The sequence below is a fragment of the Myodes glareolus genome, chromosome 9 (assembly GCF_982192425.1).
Source record: "Myodes glareolus chromosome 9, mMyoGla1.1, whole genome shotgun sequence".
NCBI classification, from domain to species: domain Eukaryota; kingdom Metazoa; phylum Chordata; class Mammalia; order Rodentia; family Cricetidae; genus Myodes; species Myodes glareolus.
This window is the reverse complement of record NC_142034.1, coordinates 48,448,501-48,474,902: the sequence shown is the minus strand read 5'-3', so window position 1 is coordinate 48,474,902 and position 26,402 is coordinate 48,448,501. Positions and strand designations below refer to the sequence as shown.

The window sequence follows — 26,402 nt, the reverse complement described above, 5'->3', positions numbered from 1 at the left end:
GCTTCTGTTCTTCTTTTTTTTTTTAAGAATGTATGTTTGTGTGTAAGTTGGCATAGGATGGAAAATTTAATTTCCAGAGAGGCTAGATTGCACACTTACGTGAGTGAGGAGTCTGCTAGTTTGAAATGTAAGGCAGTAGACAATTAGACATATGTCAATCAGTTGTGTTTATCCAGTACTTCCTAGGTATTATGCACAGTTGACTTTGCCTTCGTGGCAGATGTGTGGTCTCTTCTCAGAATTTATTTGAATTAGAGAAAAAATTAACACTTGTGAATTTAAAAATTACAGTAGTATATAGTTAAAGTGCAGACCTGCTGTGGAAATTGAGAGTACATTAGCAAGTTAAACAGGAGAGATCAGAGTCAACCAAGTATTTGGAAGAATGAATGACTTATGAGTTCCACAGAGGTTAAGGAATATCTTGGGAACTATGAACCTAGGTATAGTGACAGAGTAGAGAATTTATTTGTACTTTTTTTAAAGACTGGCCCTCGCTAGCAGTGGCTGGCCTGGAACATAATTACTGTATAGAACAGGCTGGCCTCAAACATTGCAGAGATTTGCCTACCTCTGCCAATTGAGATAAAAGGTGTGCACCACCATGAAGGGTCTGTTTGAATTCTGAAGAGAGCAGTTTGATTGAAAGAGAGTATAATAAGAGGTAGGAGAGTATAAGAATTTTTTTTAGAAACAATCTGAAGAGTTAAGCTGGAAATCAGAGTTGAAATACTAGGAGATCACCATTTGGAAATATGGTATGCTTTGATTTTTTATTTACTTTGTAGACTTTCGAGTTACAGTTAAATTTACCGGACTTGGTTAATGTCTGACAGGCAGTTTCCTGCTTTTGGTTTTTAGATTTGTGCTACAGATACTGCAGTCAACATGGAAGAAGACCTTAAAGTTCTGATGAAGGCAGATCCTGATAAACAGGAGACTTTACAGACAGAGGTTACTCCAGATCCAATGGAAGGGGAGCAAACCTGGCCCACAGAGGACGAATTGGAGGAGGCAAACGGTCAGTGGTAGCAAACATGTTTACTCTTGGTCACTGCTTGCTTATAGGGCTGGATAAGAAAGTGATTGGAGTTAAAATACTACATGACTGTACCAAGCAAACACTGGACACAGCTCTGCTTCCTCTCTCAGAATTACTCTAGGCTTGTCTTTTTAAATAATAAGTGATATTAAATCCACTGCAGGGTTTATTTAGCTGTGTATTTGTTGCTAACTGTGAGGCAGCTGAATTAAATTTAGAAGTAGTCTGTTTTCATGTAACTGTTATTTTTTCATGTTGGTAGCAGTGTCTGCATAGGCGAATACAGAAAGGGAGTATAATTAATATATAAATAATATAAGTTAGTTATTTGGGTTTTACAGACTTACTGAAGCAACGTTCCAGGGTGGTAAAGAAGGTCCCTAGAGGAACATCCAATTACCAGGCTGAATGGATTTTGGATGAAGGTGGGGAAAATGATGGGGAAAGTGATGAATATGATGATCTACAACATGAAGGTTTTATGGAAGAGGAGTCTGAGGTACGAAAATGGGCCATCGGGCCACCTGTTCATACAACTCCAAAAATATGGCTGTACTTATAATGTTTTTATGACTTACTCTTATTTTGAGGCCGGGAAATGACCTATTGGGTAAAGTGCTTGCCACATAGGTGTTAGGACTTCGATTGAATTCCCAGAACACGTGAAGCCAGGTGTGGTAGTACAAGTCTGTGAACTATTCCTATGGCAAGATTGGGTGTAGAGATATAATCTCAGGAACACCAAGGCCAAGGTAACAGACAACAAAAGACCCTGACTCAAGGTGGAAGGTGAGGACAGACAAAGTTGTCCTTAGACTTCCTCATATATGCCTGTATACTCATTTATATATGACACTAATGCACATTTTTGTATTTATATTAGTTGCAGATAGGTGTCTAGAAAAATTAATGTTTGTTTAATTGCTTTTGGGGTAGAGGTGGATAGGTTTCTGCTGAAATATCTGCAAAAAAATTTTTAGGTGGTCTTATTAGCCCATAAATGACCTTGAACACAAGCAATCCTACCTTAAGCTTCCCAGAACTAGGATCATAAGCATGTGAAACCATGCCTACTTGCTATTTGTTTTTAAGACTTCACACCTTTTTATTATTGGATAGTTATGTCCTTTTTTTTCCCTCCAGACAAGGTCTCCTGTATTAGTCCTGAACTCAACGTGTAGCAGAGAATAATTTTGAACTCCGTAATCTCTTGCATTTACCTCCCTAGTGCTGGATTGTAGAGATACTTTGGCATCCTGTGTCTTAGTTTTTGATGTGCTAGGAATCAGTTCCCAGGGTTCCACAAATGTCAGGAAAGCACTTTACCAGATGAGCCACACCCCCAAGGACACACACACGCAGACATACATACACACATTGTTTTTAGGGTGTATGTCTTTTGGGGAGTGTTTGTGGGGGGAGGAGGGATCAGGAACACCTTACTGGAGTCATTTCTTTCTTCCTTCCCACCATTTGGGTTCCCTGTATAGAACTCAGGTATAGAAATGAGGTCATTTGGAAACAAGTGCTTCTACTTACTGAGTTACCTTGCTAGTGCTATGATTTTTGGTTTTCTGGGGGATATAGTCTTAATGAATCTCAGGCTTCTCTAGAACTCTAGCTGAGGATATCCCTGAATCCAGGTCTTGATATTACAGGCACGTGAAATCTGTCCAGGTCTAACCAAGAGTTTTGTGTGCTAGAAAAGCACTCTACCAATTGAGCTACTTTGTCTGCCCGTTTTGGGTTTATTAGTTTTTTGTTTTTTGTTTTTGTTTTTTTTGAAGACAGTCTTACTCTGTCACCCCAGCTGCCATCAAACTCAGTGAATCTCCTGCTTCAGTTTCCTAAATGCTAAGACTACAAGTGTGTTCCATAATGCATATTTGTGATCCCCCACTTTACAGGATGAGAGTGGCGAGGAGGAAGAGGAATGTGAAACCATGACTCTAGGGGAGTCTGTGCGTGATGATCTGTATGACGAGAAAGTAGATGAGGAGGCCGAGGAGAGAATGTTGGAGAAATATAAACAAGAGAGAATGGAAGAGATGTTTCCAGATGAAATGGATACCCCTCGTGATGTGGCTGCTAGAATTCGGTTAGTCAACAAATCATTTCAGACAAGTTTTATTTAAAACTTTTTTTATGGTTTAGAACTATGTGAATAGGAGCCAAATAAAAAAAACACATTGTCTTTGTCCTTGAGGGGCTAATATTGCTATGTAAGAAGTAGCAAAATACGGGCAAGGTGTAGATTTGTTCAGAAGACCCTAGTAAAACAGATATGCCTAAGTTAATCAGTAAATATTTCTTGCAGGAGTAAATGCTCTGTGTAGTGAGGGGCTGCAGGCAGGCCTGCTTTTCATCCTGCCCAGCTCCCGCACAGCTAGCTTAGCCCCAGAAATAATAACACATAAGTTGTATTCATTTAAATACTGCCTGGCCCATTATCTCTAGAGAGTTAGTTACTGACTAACTCTCACATCTTGATTAACCCATTTCTAATAATCTGTATAGCACCACGAGGTGTGGCTTACCGGGAAAGATTCAGCATGTCTGACCTGGTGGCTGGCTCCATGGCATCTGCCTCACTTCCCTTCTTCCCAGCATTGTATTCTGTTTACTCCGCCTACCTAATTTTTTGTCCTATCAAAGGGCCAAGGCAGTCTCTTTATTGACCAATGAAAATAACACAATAGACAGATAACCCTCCTCCATCAGCTCTGAAGTGTATATTTGGGGAAGTGAGAGTGTATGTTTTGAATGAATGCTTATAAAAGTAAAAGCAAGAAAATTAGGTGGTCCCCGCGCCCCCCCCCCCCCCCGGAAGCTGGGCAGTGGTGGCACACACTTTTAATCCCAGCACTCTGGAGACAGAGACAGCAGAGGCAGGTGGCTGTCTGAGTTCAAGACCAGCCTCGTCTACAGAGCTAGTTTCAGGACAGCTATTGCTGTTACACAATGTAACCCTACCGTCCCACCCCACCCCACCCCAGAAAAAAGCAAAACCAAGAAATATAGGTGATCCCCCCCCCCCAGAAGTAAGCCCTACTAAAAGCCGGTGTCAATGTTGGGTAAATGATAAGGCAAGTTGAAGAGCCACATTGCTTGACAGATACTAGATGGGCACTGTAAATACTTTGTTCCCTGTGAAAAGCCTAGGTTGCTTCTGAAATACTTGTTAGAAGCTGTTTTAGGACATTGTTTCTGATAAAGCTATTAGTTGGTAGTTGTTTGCTGGAAAGATAGGGTCTCATGTAGACCAGGCTATTCTGGGTCTTCCTGCCTCCACCTCCTACGTGTTGGGATTAGTGTGTATTTCCAAGCCTAGTTCTAGCTCATTAGGATATTATGATACCTAGTGAGTAATTTTTAGTTTCTTGAGACAGTTTCACTTTGTAACTCAGGCAGACATGGAACACATGATCCTGCCCCAGAATATCAGAGCCAGACCTAAAGCCTTTTGTGGTTTGTTTTGCTGTGTTGGGGGTTGAACCCAGGGCGTGTATACTAGGTAAGCATTACACCACTTCCCTAGGTCAGAGTACTTTGAAAAAGCTAAAGCCTTGTCCATTTTAGAAGCGAGGTGAGTTTTAAGTAGCACTGTCTAAAAACCTTATTTTCTTTAAAACCTGTGTTCTAGATTTCAGAAATATAGAGGCCTCAAGAGTTTCAGGACATCTCCTTGGGACCCTAAGGAAAACCTTCCTCAAGATTATGCTCGGATTTTTCAGTTTCAGAATTTTATTAATACTAGAAGAAGAATCTTCAAAGAGATTGAGGAAAAAGATGTTGAAGGAGCTGAGGTATCTTGCCTTCTTGTCTTACTTGCCATTTGTTTTTGTTTGGGAACAAAGGAGGAACAGAAATGATTAACTGAGAAGGTTGAGTCTGGGTGTTGACACTCCATGAATGATGAGGCTTGGCATAGACCTGAAGAAAGGTTTCCTCACTGCTGGGACATATGGGTAACCCTGTGCCTGTCTTGTGCTTCTTTCTGGCAGGTCGGCTGGTATGTCACAATTCATGTCTCTCATGTCCCTGTCTCAGTCGTTGAGCATTTCAGGCAAGGAGCACCCTTGATTGCATTTTCTTTACTACCTTATGAACAGAAGGTAAATCAGTGCTTTGTGGGAAATGGAGAATTAGAAATACTTCTCCAAGGTGTACATTTTTTGCACATTGGGATGATTGAGGAATCAGAATAGAGAAGTCAATGATGCTTATGCCCAAGATGTCTGAACCTGTCTGAAGCATCTTAGTGATGCGGCCTGTATGGTTCTGAGACTTCGCTAAGAATGTTTTTTCGGATCAGAATGGGGTAGGAGTCTTAAAAGTAAACGTTTATGCCAGTGTAGGGATCTGTTCTCTCTAGGTATCCAGTAGTCATGCACACTGGGAGTGGGACACCTGGTGTGAGATTGTAGAAGCTTGGGTGATGGGTTGGGAGGATATATGGTGATCAGGTAATGTGAAGGTCATTCACTATGGCTGAGCTCTGGTAGTGTCAGATGTGGAACAGTAAACTAGCTTACACGTGTATGGAAGCAGTGATAAGGCCTATATGTACCTGGAATTTCAGTTGATGGATAAAAAGTACTGTAATGACATCTGCATGATGTCTCTAACTAGCATGGCCAGTTCTTAAGAGTAAAACTGGTGTTTGTTTGGTTTGCCTTTCAGGGTAGGCCGTTGTATGCCTAGACTATGAAGCTTTTTCTTATTTGATCCTCAGATGTCAGTATTGAACATGGTGGTGAGTCGGAACCCTGGCAATATGGAACCTGTGAAGGCCAAAGAAGAACTGATCTTCCATTGTGGATTCAGGCGCTTCCGAGCCTCGCCTTTATTCTCTCAGCACACAGCAGGTTAGCATGGAAGCTGCTAGGGTCTTTCATGGTTGAAGTCAGAAGACATTTGATATTCTTAAGTCTCTGGGGTGAGAGAGATTTTCAGTACTCTTTACTTAGGAGCCAATGATGTTTTTATTCAAAATGTCTGAACCTGTCTGAAGCATCCCAGTGATGCGAACTGTCTTGTGCTGAGGCTTCTACTATGAGTATTGTTTCAGAGTAGGTTTTAAACCAGAGTTGGTAGCTTTAGGACTAGAAGTGTTTTGTTGCTGGCTTGCTCACGTGGGGCTTCTGAACAGTTCCATAGCTCACTTGCCTTCCAGTGACAGGAGACAGAGATGGTGACAGCATTACTGGTGCTCTGCGCAAATTTTGTCATCTATCACATCATTTTGTAAACAAAGTTTTACTAAAACATGGCATGTCTTGTGATTTTATTTTTGTCTTTTGAGACAGAGTAAAGAGGGCCTTGAACTTTAGGTTCTCCCACCTCTTCCAGTATTAATTTTTTATTTTTTGCCTGCTTGTTATTAAGTATTTAACTGTATTAGCTGTATATGATTGTCTTGTATTATTCTTATATATTGAGATTTGAGAGACAAATATGTAGCTCAAACTTGCCTTCCTTGACCTTCAGAATGGTGGGAATATATACATCCCCATGCCCAGCTGGCACAAAAAGGCACACTGAGTGGCTGGAATAGAAAGTAATTTGGAGCTGGCCAGGTGCTCAGCACTTATACTTATTGCTGAACCTGAGAAACTACGTTCAGGGAGCCCTGACCCTGCATGATGGAGCGGAGGACTTCTGACTTCTGACTTCTGCTCCAGTGCTGTAGTACCTGTGCCCCCGCACCCCCAAAATAAACAAAATGGATTAAAAAGCTTTTATTATTTTAAGAAAGTAATAAATGCCTTGCAGATGAACAGAGCTTTTCTGTTAGCTTACTGTTCTGCACCCAACACAAAAGAGGCTTTCTAGGTAGAAGATGTTTCTGCTGGAGACTGAGTTGCTGCACAGTCAGCCTGAGTGAAAGTTGTAGTTGTAGTGAGATCAGGATTCTGGAGGATTCTTTCAATGCCAACTGTAGTCTAAGCTCTGATTCTATCTCCAGCTGAAAAATTATTGATGGGACTAGGTTTTATATTTTAGTTGTATTGATGCAGGGGGAAAATGAGAGTAGTATAGAGACACACAAAATGAAGCTGGTACTCCTAGCCCTTGAGAAGGTACCCAGTAAGTTCAAGGCCAACATGCAATACCTGTCTCAAAACAAAGCAGACTGGAGCTTACAGGTGACCTGGTTCACCGACCACACTGATCAGCTTAAAGGCACCTACACATGCATACCCACATGGATACATATACCCTTACCCAGACACATAAATAAAAACATAATTGTAAACACCAGTGCTTTTGGTTAAGAATTAAAGTTAGGCTGAGAATATGATGTAGATCTATTGCGTTACCATAATTTTAAAAGGTGGTTCTATGTGTGGCAGCAGCAAAGCTTTTGACATCCTTTGGATTGCTTATGGTTTCTCAAGGCTTTTCACTTTTCTTTCTATTTTGGACCCTTACTATGGAAGCTGATAAACATAAATTTCAGAGATTCCTGACTGCTGATGCGGCCTTAGTGGTGACAGTGTTTGCGCCAATCACTTTTCCTCCTGCATCTGTGCTACTTTTCAAGCAGAGGAGCAATGGTATGTTGAGTTCTAAATGGTAAATAATGAACCTACTAGGACCATAGCTTTTCTGTAATTAGATCTGGGGTCTAACTATATTAAGGTATGCTGGTGGTTTTTCCAAAATACCAATTTCAACCTCATTGAGGTGTAAGCAAGCCCAGGTGATAAGCTAGTTCTTTCCTATTGGCACACTTCAGTAGAGACTGCTTGGAGTTATCTTTTTAAGGTGGGTTTGGGGGACTGGTTCAACAGAAATATTTTTTTATTGGTCTTTTGTGGCCTCAGAAAAGTAACAGTACTCTTCTCTGAGAAAGTCTCGCATGCGTCTTTAAAGTAGATGAGAGCAGTAGCTGAAGAGCTTGGCCTGTAGATTAACAGCTGCTCTCCTTTCATAGGAGCGCACAGCCTCATTGCTACAGGCCATCTGTTATCAGTGGATCCAGACAGGATGGTCATCAAGAGAGTTGTTCTGAGTGGTCATCCGTTCAAAATTTGTACTAAAATGGCAGTGGTGCGTTACATGTTCTTCAACAGAGGTAGGCATGAATGACAGAAGGATCTGATTCCCTTCGGTGGGAAGACAGGCTGTTTGGGAAGACGCTGTTTGATTTTGTGTCTGTGTGTTCCATTCTAAGAGGATGTGATGTGGTTTAAACCTGTGGAACTGAGAACCAAGTGGGGCCGCAGGGGACACATCAAGGAGCCTTTAGGTAAGAGTCTGGGATTCCCGAGTGTTACCAAGGGACTATTGGGCTCTAAAGTTCACTGCTCTAGTGTGCCTACTTTAATTTAACCAATTTGTTGTTTTCCTTCTAGGTACCCATGGCCATATGAAGTGCAGTTTTGATGGGAAGCTAAAATCTCAGGATACAGTATTAATGAATCTCTATAAGCGAGTTTTCCCCAAATGGACTTATGATCCATATGTACCAGAGCCAGTACCATGGGTGAAAAGTGAGATCTCCTCAGCAGCATCTGAAGTGGACATGGAATAATGGATTCAGTGGATTCTGTCTACTGCAGCCAGAACTTAGTGTGGGTTGTGACAAGGCAGTCTGCTTTCTATTTCAGCTGTTTACTTGGTCGCCAAATTATAACTCTTTCTAAAATATTCTTCTCTCATTAGGATTTTGAAAACAATTTTCATCTAGAGACAATTCATGAATTTAAACAGAAATAGTCTGGTAAGGACTTTCAGCCTGCTTCACCCAGTTCAGGGAGGTTAGGTCTACATTCCCACCACTGAGTACAATACAGATGTTCTTCACTTCTGGAGAGACTGTTTGGAAATGCTGAGACAGCACTGCAGCCAATCCAACACCAGCAGTAGGCTCAATGAGCAGTTTCATTCTCTCCCACACCAATTGGGTTGCATGCTGTTGGCACAGAAAGGAGTAAGGATTAATGAAACAAACAGTATAGTAGGTTAAGTTCTGAACACCAAATGAAGTAGATGTTTGGGTTTGTTTCGATGACTGCTTGCTAATAAAGTGCATATACAACTCAGCCTAGCTCTGCTACTGTCAGGATTCCCATTTGTTAAGTTAATCCTCTGTTTATAAATTTCTTTTGCCTAGGAAGTTAGACTTGGTGTTTTCTCATCCCAGTCTTACCTTGATTTCATCCTCTGTGACAGTGAAGACATCATCCACAAGGTCCCTTATAATAGGCCAAGTATTTAAGCCAATGCTTGATTTGACACCATCTGCTATGGTTTCTGGAGGGTGAAGATTGGGAGTCAGTTCTCCTTTCAGTTTGGACTGGTAGCAGTCATCTGCATTCAAGGGTTCGGCAGCGTAGACTTTCACATTAGGTTTCAGGGCCTGAGCAGAGGAACAGAGACTACACTGGCAGCTTTGCCTGCATACCTGAAGAAGGCATACTAGATGATACATTTTTCATATTACAGAAGGGTCTTTCTTTTGATACCAAAATGGAAATTTGACCATGAAGCACTTTAATAAAAGTTGTATCTGATAACTGACTTAATCGACTAAATTACAACTGTTCTAATAATTTGGGGAGAGTAATAGTTTAGGTGGACTGGGATGCTTTCGTGCTGTGCTATCATATATAAAAGGACAGTGAGGCGAAGGAGGCCACAGAAGAGTAATTGGGGGCATGGTGAGAAACTGTCCACAATGCAGTGTGATACAGGTCCTAATTCAGGAAGTCCTTTAACAGTTTTCTCACCTTAATTGTAATGGCTATTCCAGCAACCATTCCTCCTCCCCCTACTGGTACCACCAGTGCATCCACCAAAGGAACCTTTATTAAAAATATAAATAAGCCAATTAATGAAGTTTTATATACATAAAACTACTTTTCTATTGTCCAAATGGGACAATGGCATTTTACCTGGTTCAGGACTTCCAGTGCAATTGTCCCTTGTCCAGCTATCACTGCAGGCTCCTGGTTGGGATGGACCAAAATGCCTTCTGTTTCTTGCATAATTCTTTGAGTGACCTTTTCTCTGGACTAAAAGGTAGCATTAATGTAGCTTACTTGACTTAAAGTGAGTCCCCAAAAGTACAATTCAGTCACAAAGACAATGAATTTTTCACATTTCTTTGATAAATAAACATGTCTGAGTGCTTGTGAGAAAAAATAAATTTTTCTTTGGGTGGCTGAGGGGCTTTAATGATGTGACATGAACAAGCTATGGATCTTTAAAAATGTTTGAAGGTGTTAATGAATGTAACCTGGCCTTTTCTGAAGAACTGCTAAGGGAGAGGATAATACAGAAAGAGGGGAGGCAGAAAGACAGCATGGTTAGACCAACCCAAGAAGTCTGGTGGCCGAGACAGTGAGTGCTTAGTGCTTATAAGGTGCCAGCACCAGATCAAAACAAAACACTGGGCTGGGGAGATGGCTCAGTGGCTGCTCTAGAGGACCTGGGTTCAATTCCCAGCATCTACATGACAACTCATAACTAACTCCAGTTTTGCTGAATCCTTAACCCTCATACAGATAGATGCAAGCAAAAACAAAAATATCAATGCACATAAAAAAAATCATAAATCCTTTCAAACTTTGAGGTAGAAAAGTAGAATTTGAGGTGACCAACAGTCTAAATGGACATCTGGTTGCTATTGAAAACAGGGACTCCAGAGGAAGCAAAGACTACTGAGTCTGTGAGAACTGATTCTGGATGGAACCATGGTGATGATGGTAGGAGCTGTTAAAGGGAACTGGACTGAGCCAGCAGTGGTGGCGCACATCTTTAATCCCACCACTTGGGAGGCCTAGGCAGGTGGATCTCGGTGAGTTCGAGGCTAGCCTGATCTATAAGAACTAGGTCTTTTCTTAGTTCTTAGCTAGAACTATGTAGCCCCAAAGCTACATAGAGAAACCCTGTCTTGAAAACCAAAAAAAACAAAAACAACTGTATGTGTGTGTGTGTGGGGGGGGAACTAGACTGTAAAAGTTCTGATTTTTCATTTTTTATCACATCTATTCAGTTTTGCATGTGTAGAGGTCAGAGGAGAACTGGGAGTTAGTCCTCTGCTAATGCTGTCTGGGTCCCAGGAATTAAACTTGCGTTATTAAGTTTGGCAGCAGATGTCTTTGCTTGTTAGCCGGCATCAAAGCCCCTCTCCAACCTTTTTTTTTTTTAATCTGAGAGGACAGGTGTTTTGAATTTGGAAGTTATCTAAGATTTTTGTTTTTCCTTGGACAGCTAGAAAGATAAGTGACGCTATTTGACGAGGTGAGGAAGACCGGAATGGGGAGTAAGGAGTCAGGCCAGGAATCTGGTGTTAGACAAAATCATTGATGTCCAGGGAAGAAAGTTGGGCTGCTGAAGCATAGGTGAAACACCTTTAAACATTTAATTTCTGGGACTGGAGAGATGACTCAGTGGCTAAGAGGACTGACTGCTCTTCCAGAGGACCAGCACCCACATGGCAGGTACAGCTGTTTGTAGCTCTAGTTCCAGCGTATCTGACACCCTCACACAGACATACATGTAGGCCAAACACTACTGCACATAAAAAGAAAAATTTAATTTCTGGCTTTAATTCCAGTACTCTAGAGGCAGAGGCAGGTGGATCTCAGTTCAAAACCATCCTACTTTATATATACTGAGTTCTAGGATAGCCCTATCTAGACAGACTCTGTCTAAAAATAGTCTCTCTTTTCCATCCACCCACCCATCTGAGACATTTATACTTGCCTGAGGCTAGTCTTAGAACTTGTGTCCAAGGATGACCTTGAACTCCTGATCTTCCTGCCTGTATTTCCCAAGTGCTGAGATTACAGGCAAGTAACAACCATATCCAGCTGTAATACTTTGCGAGCAAAAAAACTTACTCTGTAGGTTAGACTGGTCTGGAAGTTGCCATTCTGTCTCCTCCTGATTGCTAAAATAGACATATGCCACCATGCCTGGCTTTAGTTGCATTATGCTGAGTACGGATAGATGGGGAAAAGGCTGGCCACGCTAAGGCAAAGAGGAAGCTTCCAGTAAGGGAGGCAGATAGTCTGTCAAGTGAAGCTATTAAGTGATGCTGAACACTCCTTCCTTACCTCATCACTCTGTTCACTATATACTATAGAGGCTCCATAGGCTTGTATTGCCAGTTTCTTGCAGTTGGGAGCCGTTTGAGGCACCACAATGTAAGCAGGAATCCCTGGGAGAGGAAGAACATGGTTACACAGTGTGAGGTGCTTCTAGGAGAGAAACTTGCATCATTTTGTTTAGAGCAAACAGGGATTCCTTTGGAAACATACTTTCCATGGCTGTCATCCCTCTTACTAAAATTAGGGTAATTTCCCACTCTTTGATACTATTCTGGACCCTGCGAAACTTAGTACCTTCTAGTTTGGCAGCATAGGTGAGAGCCTGGCCATGGTTCCCACTGCTGTGAGTAACAACGGCTTTGGGTTTCCCCTCCAGAGGGTCAGGAATTAAGCCTTTGATGGCATTAAGGGCACCACGGATCTGGAAGAGATGTTAAATTACAGATTACATCATTTTAACAATGGGGACATGTTCAGAGAAATGAATTCACTTGTTTCATTGTGCAAACTGTAGAGGGTATTTATAAAAACACCCAGGCTCCTGCTCCAAAGCAATAAACTGAAGCATGGCAAAAATACTGAGCAGGCCGGGTGGTTGTGGCGCATGCACACTAAGTTTAAAGAATATTTTCCACAGTAGTAAATTAGCTTATCATAACTGCTTTACTTTGTAAATTAAAAAAAAATATTTAGCTGGGTGGTGGTGGCGCAAGCCTTTAATCCCAGCATTTGCGAGGCAGAGGCCAGCCTGGTCTACAGAGTAAGTCCTAAGACATTCAGGAATACAGAGTGAAACCTTGTCTCAAAAAAAAAAAAAAAAAAAAAAAAAAAAAAAAAAAAAAAAAAAAAAAACAAAAAAACCCACAAAAAACAAAACTAAACACAGGGGCTCATGTGACCCAGGCTGGTACTGAATTTGCTATGTAGCCAAAGATAACCTTATTACTGATTCTTCTGTTTAAAATACACAACCCTGTACAGCTGTACAAAAATACATTCAAGTGTGGTGATGGTGCACATTTTTAACTTATTTAGAGAATATTCATGGGACCATAATTGTAAGGGATTTGAGGTTGTGTGAAATAGACATCAATGTTATAAACCTGGAACCCAGGACTTGGAAACTGCAAAAGACATTTGTTTACTACCAGCCACCCAATAGTGGACAGGAGAATAAAACAACAGATTTGGAAAACATAAACAAAATGGAGTTTTACCTTAAAAGACCCAGTTTTCTGGAAGAGTTCACATTTGAAGAAAAGACTGCGCCCTGCTATTTGGTTCAAAATGGAGCTTGTTAGTACTGGCGTGAGGTGGACAGAATCTCGAATATTCATATGGGCTTTTTCAACATCAGCAAAGGAGATGCAGTACTGAGCACACATGGTTCTGAAACCCAGGAACAAGACAAGGGATCAAAGCACAGTTCAAACGATGTTTAAAACACTGAAACAGGTGCAGAGCCTGGGGGCTGTAGTGCTATGCGGAACTGTTCCCACTACTAGATGCTGGGATTTCTGTTCAGAGAGGAACTTCCTTGAAGCTGAAGTAAGTATTCTTTGCCACTCATACCTCTTGGTACTGCTACAGGTATGCACCTTCATCATTGTATAGCCAGGCCTTGAACGAACAGAGATCCGCCTGCCTCTGCCTGCTTGTGCCGCTACATCTGTTTTGTTTTGACAGTCAAGTTTAACTATGTTGTCCAGGCTGGAATAAAACCCAAGGGATCCTCCTGTCACAGCCTTCCGATTCCTGGACTACTTATGTGTGCCACTGTACCTGGCTTATATTTTTCAGGTGGCTCAGCAGCATAAGGCACTTACTGCCAGGCCAGACGACCTAAATTTGGTCCCCAGGACCTACATGATGGGAGAAGTGACTCCTTTAAGTTGTCTTCAGACCTCCACACAGGTGCCTTGGCATACATGGCCAACACTCACACAGATAGATCTGGGAGTGGTGGCTCATACCTTTAATCCCAGCACAATGGAGGTAGAGGCAGGTGGATCTCTCTTTAAGTCCAAGGCCAGCTTGGTCAACACAGTATACACTTCAGGTTAGCTAGGGTTACATATTGAGACTGAGTAAATACATGAACAAAAGTTATTCTGAGAAAAAAATTCGTTTTCCCCTTGTTTTTTTGAGACAGGGTCTCTGACAGCCCCAGCTGTCCTGGAACTCGCTTTTGTATATCAGGCTGACCTTGAACTCAGAGATTTTCCTGCTTCTGCCTCCCAAGTGCTAAGATTAAAGCTATGCGCCACTGCCGTCCAGCTGATTTTTATTTTTAAAAGATATAAAAATTTTATGTGTCGATTTGAATGTATGTTACATGTGTGCACAGCATGTATATATGTGCATGTGCCCACTGAGGCCAGTGGATTTCTGGAGCCTGTGCTGAGCTGCCTGCTACGGTTGATGGGAACTAAACTCAAGTCATCAGGAATGGCAGTGAGCACTCCTAACTCATCAGCCATCTTGTTTTCAGTTTTTGGGTGATTCTGCCAGGCTATGGTCCTCAAGCTCACACTCTTCTTGCTTCTACCTCCTGATTGCCAGAATTAGCCATGTGCCAATATTTCTCGTTTACAGGTTTTGCTTATCTTATATCGCCCAGAATGGGCTCAAGCTTGATATGTAGCCAAAGAGCCTGAATTCCTGGTTATTCTGCCTTCATTTTTCAAACGCTAGGATTACAGGCATGTACCACCAAGCCTGGCTGTATTGTTAATTTTTATTCTTTTGGGAAAGGACCTTGGTTCTATAGCACAGGCTAGTGTGGAACTCACTGAGTAGACCAGGGTGTCCTTGAATTTACACCAGTTCTCTTGCTTTGGCCTCCCGATCCCTGGGATTATAGTATGAACCACCATGCCTATCTCAGTCCTATCCTTTTTCACTTTTTATTTAGTTTGGTTTTTGTGACAGGGTCTCATGTAGCCCAGACTGGCCTCAATTTTGGTATGTAGCAGATAACCTTGAAATCCTGACTGTCCTGCCTCCACCTCCCGAGTGCTGAGATTTCAGGCCTATATCATACATCTGGCTTTAGTGCTTTTTTTTTTTTTTCCCCCCCTTTTTGCTTTTTGAGACAGTGTTTCCCTGTTAGCAGCCTTGGGTGTCCTGGAACTCACTCTGTAGACCAGGCTGGCCTCCAATTCACAGAGATCTGCCTGTCTCTGCCTCCTGAGTGCTGGGATTAAAGGTATATGCCATCACTACCTGGCGCTTTAGTGCCATTTTAATAAATAATTTTGTATGCCTAGAAAACATATGTATTACCTGACTGTTAAAATCAAACATTTTCTTGTTCCATTTGGCTCAGCTTCCTCAGAGTTTCCAAAATTGTATCTAAAGGCAGGCACAGTTCTAAGACATCTGGTATCACTCTAGTGTAGGGATTGTCAGTTTTGTAACATTTGACACTGCTGCCAAGATGATTGTATCAGTTCATACAACAACAGTATCTAAAGGATTGTCCATTGACTCTGCCTTGTTATGTATATATATTTTTTCTTTCTTTTTTTAGGGGGTGGGGTTGGGGGAAGTGACAAGGTTTATATATGCAGCCCTGGATATCCTGGAACTCACTTTGTTGATAAGACTGGCTTTGAACTCAGAGATCCACTTGCCTCTGCCTCCTAAGTGCTGGGATTAAAGGTGTGTACCAAAACTGCTTGGCTAGCTATATTGCTGTTTATTAAATTTTATTCTCAATGTGTATTGGGGTGGGTGCCCATGATATGGCATCAGAGAACAACTTTGGGAGTTGATTCTTTTCTCCTACCATGTGGGGCCTGGGGATTATACTTGGATTGTCAGGTACCTCCAAGAATCTTTACCCAATGAACCATCTCTCCAGTCTGCTACATAATTTTTTAAAAAATATTTTTAGATTTATGTGGATGAATGTTTTACCTTGGTATATGTATGCATACCACAGGTGTGCCTGGTGCCTAGGGAGGCCAGAAGAAATCAGATCCTGGGAACTGGGATTACAGATGGTTGTGAGCTGCCATATGGATGCTGGGAATCAAACTAGGTCTTCTGGAAGAGCGGCTAGTTTTCTTAACTCCTAAGCCAACTCTCTAACTCCTACCACGAAAATTTAAGATTACTTACTGATAATCTTATATGATTATGAAGAGTAAGACTTTTGCATGTTTATTATGTAATGAGACACTTTAGATTATTTTGTTAGCTTTTAAAGTATTTTCCCCACTCCACCATGTAGGAGATGGGATCCGAGAACTCAGGGATCTATCAATGAGCTTTACCCATAGTCCCAGATGACTTCTCTTTAAAAAGATGCATTATTTACGGGTGTCGGTATGCATGTGTGAGCTCATGTGCACCACATACATTCTGGAAGTGGAGTTGCAGTGACTGTGAGTCACCTGATGTGGCCACTGAGCTGCCTCTGTTGCAAGGCCTAGCAGTTCTACAGCTGGTGTCCCTTAACTTTTTAGTCTTTCTAACTTCAGATATGGCTTAAGGTAGTTTTTCAAGGAGTATCTTTAAAATTAACTGCTCTTCAGTTCTCAGATCTCTCTTTGGCTGTGCTAGTTTCAGTTTCCACAGGAACTGAAGAGTTTCTTTTGACATGACTAAGAAAAGGATTGTGTGGGAAATCCCAGAAGCAAGGACAGCTATAGGTCTAGTTCTTCCTCATGGCTTCCAGGCTCTGGCCAATTCCAGGTCTGAGAGCTCACACAGATGTGGGGACTCTTTTTTACCACACAGAACCTTAGAAACCTTTCATTACATCAAATCCTCTTGGGAAACTCAAAACTGCAAAGATAAACATAGTTCATACAATAATTCCCTAGTGCTGCTTTACATTCAGAAAATAAGCCATCAAAACCATTCAGGAAAAATAACAGGGCTATGTGATGGTTCAGCAGTCAAGAACACTAGCTGGTCTTGTAGCGGCCCTGGGTTCAGTTCCCAGCACTCACAGGGTGGCTCACTACTGTCTGTAACTGCAGTTCCAGGAGATCCAAGACCCTCTTCTGATCTCCTCAGACACCAGGTACACTTGTGTACAGTCATACATGCAGGCAAAACACTCGTACACATGGAATAAAATAAAACATGAGATCTATTCTTGGTGTGGTAATTACACAATGAGACTCTACTTCAGGGAAAAAACAATGAAGAACACTAAATACACTAAATATTGTGGGCCCACGAGATGATTATAGCCCCTCATGCAAGTGCAGGTCAATCCATTCCTGGACAGTTCTGTCCTTGAAACAGACCTGCTGTTATTGAGCAAGGCTACATTACTTAAGACACTCTTTCTTGTTTGCTTTTTTCCTGTTTTTGTTTTTTTTCCTTTAAAGACAGACTCTTAGGTAGCCTACAATGGCCTGCTGACAATCCTGCCTCTACTTCTTCTTTTCCCCCCTCGAGATAGGGTTTCTTTGTGTTGCCCTGGCTGTCCTGGACCTAGCTTCGTAGACTAGGCTGGTCTTGAACTCACAGATACCCACCTGCCTTTGCCTTCCAAGTGCTGGTATTAAAGACGTACCACCACCACCTGGCCCTGCCTCTACTTAAGTACTAGGATTACAGATGTATAGGATTACACTCAACTTTCAATTTTTTAAGGGTTGTGGAATACTACTAAGCCCCTGATCAGGTAAGTGCCACGTTATATGTAATAAATTTAATATATGTAATAAAATTTTGTGGTTTTGGACACAGGTTCTTACTATGTAGGCTAAGCTGGCTTTGATATTGAATTCATGATCATTTTGGCTCCTTCTTCCAAGGGATAGGGTCACAAGGATACACCCCCATTCTTAGAAAACCACTGACTGCATACAGTGAAAAGGAAAGGGACAAAAATGTAACCAGGGAGCCCAATACAGAGGAATTTCAGTACACAGGAGGGGCAAAGGAGGAGTGAACGGCAAAAGCAGAGATAGAAAAAAAATCCTTTTATGGAAACACAAGCTTTAAGGGACTAAAGATGTCCTTCAGATAGGGTCTTGCCTAGTAGCATGAGGGCAGCCCTGGGTTTGATACCCAGCTCTGCATAAAACAAGGTGATAGAACAAGTTAGTATCAGGTGAAGGCAGGAAGCTAAGAAGTTCAGAGTCATTTTTGGGCTACCCAATGAGTTCCAGGCCAGCCTATGCTACCATGAGTACTGTATCAAAACATAAAAACCTCCAAAAACCTGAAATCTCCCTAGATAAGATGCCAATGAGCACATTAAAATACCCAGAATCACTAATCATCAGAAACATGCAAATCAAAATTCCAATGGGCACCACCTCTAACCATAGCATTAGGCCAGAGCAGGGAGAAATGGGAGTACAGGTGTACTGCTGGTCTGAATAGAGTAAGCAGGGTGTTATGGGATACATTACACTAGTTCCTAAAAACAGTGGACATACACTATCACCTTAACCCCTCAAGGTAGACCAAAGAACCAAAAGCTGTGTTACATCAAGGTGTATCAGGGCCCCAGACCTTTGCACAACTGACTCCATGATGGAATTACCATTTAGGCTGTAAAACACAGCATGTATTCAGCCCCACCTGCCAACACTAAAACAAAGGCCTACTCCATCAAAGTCCACAGTGATGGGAAAGTCTCTAAAAGTACTACTTCTGTACTTCTGCTTCAGCTAACTGTTCTTCTTAACTAAAGTATGTCTTAAAAGCTCACCCTAAAGAAAGCTCAGTGCTACACTGGGATCCAAACACCCAGTGTAGTTACAGATCAGCTAATAAGGACTTTCTGTTGGCTTAAACCCATGCCTAACCGCCTTCTCTGGTGAATACCCCACAACCAGGGAGATTTCTGCACTCCCATATTCATAGCTACATTATTCATAAGAACCAAAAGAAGTCAATGGCCACTGACATATAGATGTCCATGCATACGCAATATGCACATAAAATGGAAGATTCATATTTAATAGGAAATTCTGACATGTTGTAACACAGATGAACACTGAGGACATTATGCTAAGAGAAACAGGCTATTTGCAAATACTATATGATTCCAATGATGTGGGATACCTATAGTAAGAAAATTCAAAGAAAGGGTAGTGGACGGACTGGGTTTAGGATAGTGGAGGGCTGTTGAATAGGTATAAATGGGTTTGGGTATGTAATAGGATACATTAAACAACAAAAAGCATACACTCAGAAAATGGTTAAATGATACATTTTATGTGTATTTTATCACAATTGAAACAAACTGAAAGTAAGAGGTAACAGCAGTTATACTTAGGCCTATTGGTTGTGATGACTAATTTCCCTTTTTAACTTGATTTTGCCAGAATCAACTAAAACCCAAGCAGCTGGGCATGCCTGGGAAGGGTTTTCTTGATTGGAGCATTTGAGGTGAGACAACATATCCTAAATCTGGGTCACACCTTTGGTGGGAGCCCACACAAAGACGTGGAATAGGGAAACATCTGCTATTTGCCTGTTTGCACTCACTCTTGCTGGCAAGGTCTTCTACCCTACTGCTGAGGCATTCTTTTGTTGGTATTAGAGCCAGCCTCTTCAGGATTCCAACTTAGTGTGGACTAAACATTACCATGTATTTGGTTTTTCTGATAAGAGATAGCCACTGTGGGATTAGCCACCTCAGCCTATCAGGCACTCTAACACATATCCTTTATGCACACACATATTTCATTCTTTCAGTTCTGTTCCTTAGCGACCCTGACTGACACAGTTTGCAAGTGAGAGAGCCTCAGTCTGACGCAGCTTAGGCAGAGGATGAGGGCTTCCAGCTTCACTGGCTCATGGAATCCGAGGAAGGGCTGGGAACACCACAGAGGGAATATAGAGCTTCAGCAACAACTGCAACCAGGAGCTTGGGAGCTTCCATGACTTTCAGTTTCTCACCTCTGCTGCCTTTGGCATGTCGGCTTCCTTTTCACAGCAGACCAGCTGGTTCCGCACGACAGGACACATGGCTGCTGACAGTTCCTGTGTTTTACATTTTATGGCTTCCACACTGAAGAGGGAGTTTCTCTCACTTTCATTTCAAAAAATTCTGGGTAAGGATTTTGACTGGCCCATCTTGGCCCAGGACCAATGTGGCAAAGGGTGAAAAGTCATTTAGGAAATACTATGTAATAGAAGTAATTTATGGAAACATGAAAAAGAAACAGAATGAGATCTATAACACAATATCAATTATGTACATTTAAAATGCATACATAAAACATTATATATTATGCAAAGATACATGTATATTTAAAGACATCTATCAAGCACATTAAAACCATTAAAGAAGAAGTGATGAAGGATGACTGGGTACTAAAGTGAACAAAAAAGGTAAAACAAGAAAGGTCTTGTTAATGACAGTGAACAAAATAGTATGATTACCACAAGTCTCTGCTTCTGATGGAAGTGTAAGAGGGAACAATGGAGGGGAAAAACAAAACCAAACTCCCGAGTTGGCATGAAAGGTAGTTTTCAAAAGAAAAAGGGAGAGAGAGCTGGAGAGATGGCTCAGCTGGAGAGATGGCACATGCTGCCAACTCTGACAGCCTGAGTTCCACATGTTGGAGGGAGAACCAACTCCGGCAGGTTTTCCTCTAACTTCCACATGTGAGCTCACACACAATAAATAACGTAATTAAATTTTTGCTGGGATGTAGCACTGGCTACCTCGGAACTCATTATATAGGCCAGGTTAGTCTGGAACTTGGAGAGATCTGCCTGCCTCTGTATCCGGGATGCTGGGATTGAAGAGGTGCACAGCCACACCCAGTTCCTCTTTCTTTTTTTCTTTTCTTTTCTTTCTTTCTTTCTTTCTCTCTTTCTTTTTAAGATTTATTTATTATGTATAGTGTTCTGCCTACATGTAGCTTTGTGGACTAGAAGAGGGCACCAGATCTCACTGTAGATGGTTGTGAGCCACCATGTGGTTGCTGGGAATTGATCTCTGGAACTCCGGAAAAACAGCCAGTGCTCTTAACCCCTGCGCCATCTCTCCAGCCCCCTTCTTTTCTTTTCTTGTGTGTGTGTGTGTGTGTGTGTGTGTGTGTGTGTGAGATGTCCTACCCACTAGGAACTGGAGTTATAGACAGTTGTGAGTCATGTTATATGGGTGGTGGGAACTGAACTTAAGTCCTCTGAAGAGCAAAAGTGCTCTTAACCACTGAGCCATCTCTTCAGCCCATTATTTAAACAGGCTTTTGGGACTCTTTCTTATACTGGGTTGCCTTAATACAAGGTGAGGTGCTTGGTCTTACTACCACTTGATAAGCCTTGTTTTGTCAATATTCATGGGAGGGCTGTCCTTTTCTCAATAGAAATGGAGGAGTAGTGGATTGGGGGAGGCAGAGGGGTGGTGGAAGTGGGGGACTGGAAAGAGGAGGGAGGGGAAACGGTGGTCAGGATGCAGAGGGGTGGTGAAAGTGGGGGGCTGGAAAGAGAGGAGGGAGGGGAAACTGTGGTCAGGATGTAAAATAAATAAATAAATAAATAATTTTTTTTTTATATCCATGGGTGTTCACGTGCATAGATGCACTCATTTACACATGAGTGGGAGTGAACCCTGAATGAACCTTGGGTAGGGTATTATCCCTCAGCAGCTTATTTACATTGGCTATAGGGTTTTTTTTACTTTTTTTTTTTTAAAGATTACCTTTTATTTTATTTGTATGAGTGCTCTATCTGCATGTATGCCTTTATTTCAGAAGAGGGCATCAGATTCCATTATAGGTGGTTGTGAACCACCATGTAGTTACTGGGAATTGAACTCATGACCTCTGGAAGAGCAACCAGTGCTCCTAACTGCTGATCCATCTCTCCAGTCCCCAACAGTTCATTTATTACTTTTTTTTAAACACAGTTTTTCACTGGGAACCGAGGCTTACTAAATAAAGCTAGCTAGCCAGTGAGTCTCAGAGATTCAGCTGTCTCTATCTCCCCAGAACTTTCATTACAAACCTATGAGATCATTCATTCTTAAGCTTTTTAAGTGGGTATTGACGGTTGAACTTAGGTTCAAATGAACGTCTGGAAAAGCAGCCAGTGTTCTTAACTGCTGAGTCTTCTTTCTGGCCTCTACTTTCGTTCTGAGATGAGGTCTTGCTATGTTTTTCAGGCTGGACTTTGAACTGGGACTACACACATTACAATACCTGGCCTGTTTACTTCTTTGTTCTGTGAGCTATTTAATTTTTCTTTAGATTACAAGTGGTTAGAATTCTTTGCCTAATTTGTAGTTATTAACTTTGGCTTTATGTAATTTGTACAATTCTAACTGTGTGTGGTGTATGCATGAACTGTGTATGTTTAGACCAAAGGCTGAAGTTGGCATCTTTCTCTATTGCTCTCTATTTCTTAATTGTCAACATTTATTAATTTATTGTGTACGTATCTATGTGGGTGCAAGTATGCCATAGCACATGTACAGAGGTCAGAGGACAACACGGGGGAGTTGGTTTTCTCCTTCTATCATGTAGGTTTGGGAATCAAATTCATGGGACTTGGTGGCAAAGCACCTTCATATGCTTGAGTCAGCTTGTTAGTACCTATCTTCTTTAAAAATTTAGAAAATAGTTTATTTATCTATTTCAGTGTATGTGTGTTCTCTCCTTCTATTATGTAAGTTCCAGGAATTAAATTCACGTTGTCAGGCTTGGAGGCAAAGGCCATTTTTGCCAGCAACCACTTCATTTTTTTTTTTTTTTTGACAGATCTCTCACTGACCCTGAAGTCTGTCAGTTTGTCTGAATTTGCTGGTCAGCAAGCCTCTGAGATGTACCTGTCTCCGATTCCCAGCACTGGGATTACATGTGTGCACCATCATGCCTGGCTTTTACATGGGTTTTGAGGATCTCAACTCAGGCCCTCATGACTGTTCAGTGTTTATTCACTAAAATATCTCCTCTACCTCCAACTTTAATTTCTAAAAACTGAATTCCTTCATCTTCCATTATCTGAATCTGCTTTACTGCTTTTGTATTACCTACATATTATGTGACCAAATCCCTATTTTAAGATTAAAACATTACAGATACATATAGAGTTTTCCATTGTCTGCTGTCAGAGCACCTGTTCTCTACTTTTGAGTATTTGGCATATAGTTCATTTTTTTTGATGAACAAATATAGAAATTTACATAAGCATAAAATTGTTTTTGCCACACATAGATAGAACTATAATATATATTGTATATATTGGTCTATAAATAGCTCCCCACCCCCAGATTCCTAATCTGTAGTTCAGGCTGGCTGGCTTTGAGATCTGCTTGCCTCTGCCCTGTCACTCTAGTGCTGGGACTAAAGGTGTGCATATACATGCCCCAGCCCCCCACTTTTTAAAAATTGTATTTTGAGCCTTGGTTTTTCTAAATTGCTGGCTTTGAGGATGGAACTCTCTTGCTGTGGTGTCCTGAGTAGCTGGAATTACAGTCATTGGCCACCAAACTGGGAGTCTTACTCATTGTTTTACTTGGTACTTCATGAGTCCTCTAAAACTGAAAATTCAAAATTTCCCCATCAATTTAGTAGCTTTTCAGCCAGGTGGTGGTGCACGCTTTTAATCCCAGCACTCGGGAGGCAGAGACAGAAGCAGGTAGATCTCTGTGAGTTTGAGGCCAGCCTGGTCTGAAGAGTGAGTTCTAGGACAGTCAAAGCTATACAGAGGAATCCTGTCTTGAAAAACAAAACAAACCAACGGAAAAAAGTAGCTTTTTTTTTTTTTTCTGTAACTTGACTGTTACTTCTCCTCAGTCAGCTACCATATTTTGGAACTTGTATTATTAATTTTTTGGACCCATGCTCATAATCACTCATCCTTATGTATTTGTTGTGTTTTCCCCGAGTTCTGGTAAATTTCTCTGAGTTCTGTTTTAATACTTAGAGGCTCTCTGGTCTGATCACTGACAGTATCAAATTAAGTTGGCCATGGTTGTCCTAGAGAAGTTTTCTTCTTTTAAATTATTTTTCCTTTTTTTTTTTTTTAAAAAAAAATAAAAGTTGTGGGGCTGAAAGGATTGCTCAGTGGTTAAGAACAAGTATGGCTCTTATGGAGGACTGGACTTCAGTTCCCAGAACCCACACCAGGTAGCTCATCACTGCCTGTAACTAGCTTCAGAGGGAATCCAATGCCTCCTGGCTTCCTCAGGCACTTGCACCCATGTGGATGTATGCACACAAAGACACATACATACTAATTAAAAGTGAGACAAATCTTAAAAAAAAACCATCATGACTTAAAGACTAGAAAATAAATAAATGAATAAAAAGGATGCTTGTTCAACCTGTATCAGGCCCTGGGTCAATCCCCAGAACAACATCAGCCTGACACATCAATACAGGGCCACATCTGTAATCCCATCTTTTAGGAAATGGAAACAGAGTGTTAGAAATTCAAGGTTATCCTTGGCTACATGACTTCAAGACCAGCCTGGAAACAACAGACCTTGCCTCGACAAAAGTAAACAAAACCAAACAATTTTCATACTGAGGCCTTCAACTAGGAAGTAGATTGCTTGCCCTAACCCCCCCATATTGACTTTCAACTGGATTTGCAGCCAAAGATGACCTTGAATTTCTAATTCTTCTCCTTGTACTTTTCAAGTGCTGGGATTACAGGCTTCTGCCACAACACCCAGTATATGTGGCATTAAGGATGCTTTTCTTTATTTCTTTCCTTTCTTTTTTTTCTTTCTGGTATGGTATCATGTAATCCAGGCTGGCCAAGGATGGGCTTAAACTCTGGATTCTTGATCTTCTTGTTTCCATTTCCGAAGTGTCACCTATACCTTGAGTATGTGTGTAGCCTAGGCTAGTCGGGAACTCTTGTATCTTCCTGCCTTAGCATCCAAAGTCATGGGATTAGAGATGTGTGATACCATAACAGCTTCAAGTTAGGGCTTTAAATTTTTTCCCTGTTGTTTTTAGACAGATCTTACTACATAGCTCTAGCTGGCCTCATTTATGTAGACCAAGCTGGCTTTGAACTTGAAGAAATCCTCCTGCTTCTGTATCCTTGGTGCTAGGATTATAGGCGTATGTCACCATGTCTGGCTTATGTTTTGGAGACAGGGTCTCACGTACTTTGGTTTTGGTTTGATCTTGAACTCAATCGTGCCACCACAGCACTGAACTTTGCTCTTCCTCCCAAGTGCTAGAGTTACAGGCATGTACCATCACTCAGGATCTCAATTCTATTTCTCTGCAATCTTTGGGCAAAGGCTGCAATTTGCTCTGGCCACTCGAATTATAAACCCCTTCTTTTGAGCCATTGAAATATTTCCCCGCCATTGTCTTTCTTTTCTGATGGCAAAGTATCTGTCACATAACAGAAACTAATTGAGTTCTATCAGGATCAAATCTTTTATACTATGATCAGGGAATAACTGGTTACTATTTTTTGTGGGTCTAAAGTTGTAATGAAGGAGCAACAGCTGGAGAGGCAGCCTTTGAGAAGGAAGTTTCTCCCCCTCAGACTTTAATAGGAGTTATAATGGTCAGTGGGGCTAAATAAAGTACCAATCTTCTGGTCTGATTATTTTTTTGTTTCTTTTTTTTTGGGACAAGGTCTTCCAATATGTTACCCTGACTGGCCTCAAATATGCTATATTGTCCAGGCTGGCCAGAACTTGCAATCCTCCTGCCTCAGCCTCTCAAATATCAAGCCTCAGTGAATATTTAAAGCCGTAAAGATGAGTTCCAAAAATATGATGAGTTCCAAAAATAAATATGAGTTCCAAAAGAGTAATTAAAAATTTTTTCAGTGATACAGAAATTGCCAGATCGAATGATAATTTCCTTCTGCTTTACTTCCACACGACCTCCTCCAGCAAGTCTTAGGGACGAACTCGGTCATGGACTTTGATACTCAGGAACAACCAATTGTTACACAAGGCAATTCTTCCATTCTCTGATATTCAGTTTATTAGAAATAGGGATAATAATTATAATCATTATTAAAAGATCTTTAAGCTCCACAATTCAGGCCTATGATAAGGAAACTTTGGCCTAAAATGATCGGAGGCCGAATTATAGGGTGTTTCTGTGAACCCGAGCCCTAGACCAAAAACAGAGTCGTCTGCACCCACCACAATACCGATATCCCTAGGAGCGAATGCCCACCGGGCGTGGGCGAGCCGTACCTGCCCTCGCCTCGCCTCACCTCACCTCCCGGGTGCTGCGCCTCCACCTTCAAGCCTCAGCGTACCTTCCAGCGTTACACCTCTGCGCAAGCGCACGCGCACACGCTGTCTCTACGGCCTGAATGGCCCTAGTTGAACGAGCTGAATGCTTTTGCTCCCAGTGCGGCCACCGTCGTTT

General features: G+C 41.6%; 2 protein-coding genes and 2 non-coding genes across 12 annotated transcripts in view; 3 read left to right on the top strand and 1 right to left on the bottom strand.

Annotated features, from left to right (window-relative positions):
* Positions 1-9,571, top strand: part of Tsr1 (TSR1 ribosome maturation factor) — a 12,803-nt gene extending 3,232 nt beyond the window's left edge. Inside the window, exons 6-15 of the mRNA XM_087910306.1 lie at positions 862-1,021; positions 1,384-1,541; positions 2,950-3,140; positions 4,686-4,848; positions 5,047-5,157; positions 5,778-5,910; positions 7,486-7,602; positions 7,983-8,123; positions 8,223-8,297; positions 8,404-9,571. Coding sequence (XP_087766432.1) covers positions 862-1,021; positions 1,384-1,541; positions 2,950-3,140; positions 4,686-4,848; positions 5,047-5,157; positions 5,778-5,910; positions 7,486-7,602; positions 7,983-8,123; positions 8,223-8,297; positions 8,404-8,582 — 1,428 coding nt within the window. The 3' untranslated portion in view covers positions 8,583-9,571. The remainder of the gene's footprint in view (positions 1-861; positions 1,022-1,383; positions 1,542-2,949; positions 3,141-4,685; positions 4,849-5,046; positions 5,158-5,777; positions 5,911-7,485; positions 7,603-7,982; positions 8,124-8,222; positions 8,298-8,403) is intronic.
* On the top strand, positions 5,248-5,340 carry LOC146893035 (small nucleolar RNA SNORD91 family). The gene has a single exon (XR_015003937.1). It is a non-coding gene; the product is annotated as a small nucleolar RNA SNORD91 family (small nucleolar RNA).
* Positions 6,008-6,100, top strand: LOC146893036 (small nucleolar RNA SNORD91 family). The gene has a single exon (XR_015003936.1). It is a non-coding gene; the product is annotated as a small nucleolar RNA SNORD91 family (small nucleolar RNA).
* On the bottom strand, positions 6,769-26,402 carry Srr (serine racemase). 9 transcript variants are annotated; one of them, XM_087910308.1, is made up of 9 exons: positions 26,250-26,396; positions 19,990-20,215; positions 13,326-13,497; positions 12,403-12,529; positions 12,115-12,218; positions 9,946-10,065; positions 9,781-9,855; positions 9,201-9,410; positions 6,769-8,963 (listed from the first exon to the last, which is right to left on the bottom strand). In XM_087910308.1, exons 3-9 carry the CDS (start codon positions 13,491-13,493, stop codon positions 8,754-8,756), a joined length of 1,014 nt encoding a protein of 337 aa, XP_087766434.1. In that variant the 5' UTR covers positions 13,494-13,497; positions 19,990-20,215; positions 26,250-26,396; the 3' UTR covers positions 6,769-8,753. The 9 variants fall into 9 exon arrangements, with proteins under 9 accessions (XP_087766434.1, XP_087766438.1, XP_087766436.1 ...); XM_087910312.1 differs by having other exon boundaries at positions 19,990-20,166; XM_087910310.1 differs by having other exon boundaries at positions 26,245-26,389.